The sequence below is a fragment of the Priapulus caudatus genome, unplaced genomic scaffold, assembly GCF_000485595.1.
Source record: "Priapulus caudatus unplaced genomic scaffold, Priapulus_caudatus-5.0.1 Scaffold178, whole genome shotgun sequence".
NCBI classification, from domain to species: Eukaryota; Metazoa; Priapulida; class Priapulimorpha; order Priapulimorphida; family Priapulidae; genus Priapulus; species Priapulus caudatus.
The window spans coordinates 398,500-404,213 of NW_014577239.1; the positions used below are offsets into that span (position 1 = coordinate 398,500).

Consider the following 5,714-nt stretch of genomic DNA (forward strand, 5'->3'; position numbering starts at 1 on the left):
TCGTCCAACCCTACGCACGGACCCTGCCAATACTCTAACAAGCAGGGCCACGGTCCTGGGACGCCGGTAGTCCGTCCATCGATGCTTCTGATTCTAGTTTCCGCCGCGCGAGGGCAGCACCGCCCTGAACGCCGTTCGGAATGTTTGGCTCTGTCCGGCGTAGACGAAGAAGTTAACGCTCGAGTTGCAGCAGGCCATCACGGTTCCCACCCCGCGCAGCATCCCCAGCGGCTCCCGTCGCACCTCGAACACGCTCAGCAGCATCACGGCGAAGTACGGAGCCCAGCAGACAAAGAAGGCGCCGACGACGATGCTGAACGTCTTCGCCAGCTTCAGATTCCTAACCAGCGCATCGGAGAAAAAGCGAATCTCCTCCGGGAGCTCCGTCGGCTGCGAGGAACCGTTGCTCGTCGTCGGCGGCGGCAGCGGCTGGATGCACCGACGGTGTCGCCTAGCGACGAGTATCATGTACGCGTAGATGACGACGATGACGACGCCGCAGATGGCGATGAAGACGGTGTCGAGCAGCAGCGTCGCCTTGCCGCTGCTGACGTCATACAGACACGGCTCGTCGGGCGACCAGCTGTTTCCGACGAAGCTGCCGACGCCGTTGACGACGGCGACGCTCCAGCTGAGCGCGATCATGACGACGACGACGCGCGGGGTCATGACCTGATGGTAGCGCAGCGGACGCGACACGGACACGTAGCGGTCGACGTTGATAGCGATGAGCATCGTCACGGAGCCGAACGCGCAGCAGGTGACGACGGCGAAGTGGCCGACGCAGACGACCATCGGCGGCCGATCGACGACGAACGTCGCCGGCGACAGCACGCCGAGCACGCCGAGGCCGACGTCGGCGACGGCGAGGTTGGCGATGAGCGTGTGCGCCGGCTCCTGCAGGTACGGCGTGCGCGTCACCGCCAGCACGACGACGGCGTTGACGACGATGTTGACGACGCTGATGATGATCAGCGGGTAGGCGAAATGCCCTCGGGCACGGCGCCGACGTCCGTCGTACCCGCGCTGCTGCTGCCGACGACGACGCTGTCGTTTTCGAGCGCCGACAGCGAGAGGTTACTCGGAGGAACGTTGTACAATGAAGCCATCGCTCTGCCGACTGCCAACTGCGACGTAGCACGGACGGAGGTGGCGATGCGACGCCAGCGAGTGATGCACTTGATCTCACGCATTCGTACGTATATATATTCATACCCGCACCATTATCGACGGACACGGCCAATAATATGGCTTAAAGCGACGTCATGTATAATGTAAGGAACGTGTGCATTTGCGCAAGCAAGACTGTCGCCGCATCACGGGGTTTGTCGCACGAACACCGTTCAATCTAACGGTAAGGTCTGCACACTAACTCCGAGGCACCAGGTTAGGACTAGGCCCGCGGACGGATGCGTTTGAAGTGAATCATAAACAGAGGTCCTGTCTTTCAAAACCACTTGCATAACGAATTCTGACAGATTAAGCCCCTCCAATGCGTTTTAGGGAACAAAGGAACAGGAGCATTAACTTTCAGGGAACAGGGGACATTGTCGAATTATTTTCAGAGAACAACGAAACTGCTGATTGGATTTTTGGGAACAAGGGAGACTCTGATTTTCCATCTTTGCGATTTATTCACAGTTTTCTGAAACTGTTTACAATAAACGTTGATGTATTTCAGGGGCATTTCAAGATCGTGTGCTGTAGGCACCATTAGAGTCCACAATTATAGGTCCTTTTTCACTCCAGCGTCACATTTTTTGCTTCCTTCGGGAGTTCAAATTAGCGAGGTTCTACTGTACCAAACAAATATGGGGAAAAGTGGTAAATCTTTTTTGGGATTAAAGGAATTGGAAAATAAATTTTGGGATCGTGGTAACACAAGGTAAAAACATTTTAGGTAACAGGTTATTTTATTAATGGGGAACAATAGTACAGCTGCTATCGTCCAAAAAATAGCTGAATTGTTCACTTTTGTGATAAAAGCATGAAACTTTGCCCAATTACTTCTAACCATGTAATAAACAATTTGTGATATGGATCCAAGCTAGGTTAAGCTCTGGATTCGAGATCTGCGCATGTCCTAAAATCGCGGACATGAAAACGAGGCTGAAAATTTAATTGATTCGTCTAAAACCAGGCCTTAGAGTACAAAAATAAACTTGGAACTGATATATTAGTTGCATATGTGGTATCTGTGCTATAAAAGCGTTTGAAGATATGATCACGTGACGCTTTCTTTACAGTTTACGAATTTCGTTGGATACCCGTGGGGAATATCAAACATAGATACATTAGTGGAGCGGATATGTGTCTGAGGTGTGCACTTCTGAAAGAAGCATGAAAATTTGCCTCTAGGGGGTTTTTTGAGTATGCCGATTTCAAAAATTGGCGGAAAACACGATGTCACTCGCAAGCGTTTCCCGCCAAAAAATCAAAAATTAAAAATTGCGCGCAGAAAACTGTTTTTGCCCTAATTCAGCTTGTAAGTGCCCTCGATTACAATGATCTTGGTGCCTATACCTATGTTTTTTGAAGTCAAAGAATGCAATCAAACGCCATGTCAAATATCATAAGATAAAGCTTTCTGCCAAAAAGTTGCAATTCAAAAATGGCCGCCACAAAACACAGTTTTTGCCCATAAATCAGCTGTAAGTGCCGCCGCAAGTACCACGATCTTGGTCTCTATACATGTGTTTTTGAGATCAATGCACTCCATAGAACGGGTATAGAACACATGTGATCTATTATAACATCTTCCCGCCAAAAAAATTAAATCGAAAATGGCTGCACAAAACGCATTTCTTTTGCCAATAAAATGGCCATAACGTGCCACGATTACCAGGATCTAGGTGATCTATACCTGTTTTTATGTCAAGGGAATCCAATGGGAAAACATGAAAATATCCGTAACATACATCTTCAAAATTAACACATACAATATAAAATGTTTTTAGGTTCAAAGAACTTCGGTAGAACACGTGAAAAATTATGATGAAAACTTAAAAATAATGGCATCTATACTTCAGTTCATAATTTCTGTTACAGCTTTGGAAGGAACACCTGCGTGCCCGCCAAAATCGTTCCATCATGATTTTCCATGAAGACACAGTGCACGCAATAGAAGGCACCGCGCGTATGCCGTGTAAACGGCAATGCCAATGGTGTGTCCATGTATTATTAAATGATGCCATGGCAGCATCTCATATGCTCAGATTGCTTGCTTATTCTCTTTACCACTGTCCTGAACAGAAGCACAACTGTGTACATCGACGAATTTGCTTTGACACACTTGCATCTTTTTGGTACAAGACTTTTTGCATCCACATTTTAACAGTTCCTGACTAGCTTTGCTGCCTCTGGAAGAGTGGTCCAGCATGGAGTCCAATGGGGAATCATCTGTCACTCTCTCCCAGAGCCCCATAAATCTGGCGATGGAACTTCAGGGTCTCCTATAAGTGACTGTCTCCAGATGTGCCCTGCCTGCTAAACAGCCCTTTTCACATGCTGGACCAGGGCATGCAACGTTGGAGGAATGTTTTCCATCTTACGGTTTTGAGTGAGCAACTGTTTCCTGTCTTCATTCACATGGCTGAGTGCTGATGTTCGCAGATACAAGAGAACAACATATCTCTCTATTTGCCCACGGGCTTGGAGCATGGGATAACCGAGCAAATATCGGTTTGAGATGAGGCATACTGCACCAACAGCCCAAGCTGTTCTCTTTCCAATTCCATGGAAGGCAGAAACAGTATCACATCACAAGATATTGCGTGGAAGAATAGAAAACCCCATGATGCATCGTTGCCTAATTCAGCTGCAATTAGGTGGCACTGAATGTAACGTAGTTTAGCACCATGACCAAATGCTATCAATAATTTCCCAGTCCTGTAAAACACTTGACACTGCAATTGCGGTAACCACCACATCAGTATCATGCATGTATCATCAGCTTGGTAAACCCCATTATGGATGACATGGGAAGCATGAAACAGGAGCCGTGTGTCTGCTTCTTCTTGAGTGCAGAACAAATCTGACAGGTCAGCTATGGGAGATGATACAGCATTCTGGCCATGTGTGGAGATCACTAGCTTTCTGTGGAGGAGGGTTGATCTTGTATTGGCATTGGCTAGACGTTTGGAAGCAGGGCTGTCTTTGTTTGCAACACAGTGAAGGAAGCTTCTTCCAGTTTAACAGGAATCTTGGTGTTATTGTCCACCTGGAGATGAATTACCAGATCCACGGTTCTGTCGTGTTTGTGCCCTTCTAGGTGTCCTCACCTGTAGACATCCCAGACAACATTCTAGCGTGAACAAACGTCTTGTCAGCCTGTTGTTCTAAATAGGAGCAGAACACCAATTGTGAATAGTTGTGAAACTACTTTCTGACTTCAGAGCGACCGATGCAGAGTGGATGTCAATCATTATAGATGGCAGCCGTTGTGGTCCAAGATGCTCCAACCGCAAAGCTGTTAGCACTTTGAGCGAGTACTTTCAACTCCGATATTTGCGCCTACATCCTTAGGCACCTGGAAAGAAGCGCAGATATGAGCTGCTCTTGCGCCGTTGTACTCACGAGGAAGCTGATTCCCACATGATGATTCATGCACTCCATTTCTAGCGCACATGGCCCTCGACGAATAAAGATCCCGAAGTAACAATACTGATGTTTATGTGGCTTGGCCGTTTCCAATTGCTGTCCACGTTCCCCGTTTATAAGTGAGGGCTGTGATGCTCATATGGTTCTTCCCAAGGCAAGTCCGTACCACCTTCCAGCGCGATACATAGCTACATCCCTGGTTGAGAGAAAGCGCCGTGTGTTAGCCGATGTTTCACGCATTAACATGGTGTGATACGGTTTCATATTTCGGTGGAAGAGGAAAAAAGACGCGCATGGGACGTATGGAAGCGTCGTTCCGCAGAGCTCACCGCTTGTTCTTTAAGCACTTGCTGATGCTGCAGAGGAATGATTGATGATACCAGCATGAATTCATTGAGGGATCGATTTGTGTTACTCATTATATGACGCACGCAGCAGGGCCCTCAGTAAGTCAACGAAGTCAGCGGCCAAGATCTTTTCTCAGAAACGGCGCGATGCCTCGACAACATACCCTTCCACTCAAGCATCTTAGTACAACATGTCAAGAGACGCCTGTCTTCCCATTCCAAGGCGTGGTTATGTATTGGGGCCAGACCTGTTAAAGAAGCCCGCCACGTTACCGAGTGCCTCAAGATGGGGATGGCAGCTTGAAAGTGGTCCGCTGGGTGGCTTAACTGGACGTCACTCGCTCGCAAAGCCACCAGGACTCGCTGCTAGACACTCATTGCGATGTGGATGGCAAAGGCTGGTTGGTCGAAGATGCTCATGCAATGCCAGAGGAAAGCTCAAATGCTGTACTGCACTGGGTTTGTGGCGCAACTGTAGGAGGCAACTGCACTTAGCTATGGGATGCCTAGAGTAGCAAGTAGAAAGTTTTAATTGACCTGTGGTTCAAATTTGCCAAGAGCATCGTTTAATGTTAAACAGTTTTGACGCATGCTATCTCATACAGCCAAGTGTATATACCTTTGACGCCACGTAGAGAACCCGATTTAAACCCTCAANTCAAAGAACTCGGTAGAACACGTGAAAAGTTATGATGAAAACTTAAAAATAATGCCATCTATACTTCAGTTCATAATTTCTGTTACAGTTTGGAAGGTACACCTGCGTGC

General features: G+C 47.9%; 1 protein-coding gene across 1 annotated transcript; it reads right to left on the minus strand.

Annotated features, from left to right (window-relative positions):
• Positions 1–93: 93 nt before the first annotated feature.
• On the minus strand, positions 94–5,126 carry LOC106806765 (adrenocorticotropic hormone receptor-like). The gene is made up of 4 exons (XM_014808826.1): positions 5,111–5,126; positions 4,281–4,337; positions 3,700–3,817; positions 94–961 (listed from the first exon to the last, which is right to left on the minus strand). Exons 1-4 carry the CDS (start codon positions 5,124–5,126, stop codon positions 94–96), a joined length of 1,059 nt encoding a protein of 352 aa, XP_014664312.1.
• Positions 5,127–5,714: the final 588 nt, after the last annotated feature.

Coding starts and splice junctions, on each gene's coding strand:
- LOC106806765 (XM_014808826.1), bottom strand. Junction 3,818..4,280: donor GTTGTCTGGGATGTCTACAG/GTGAGGACACCT, acceptor ACCTAATTGCAG/CTGAATTAGGCAACGATGCA. Junction 962..3,699: donor CAGCTTGGGCTGTTGGTGCA/GTATGCCTCATC, acceptor GATCATCATCAG/CGTCGTCAACATCGTCGTCA.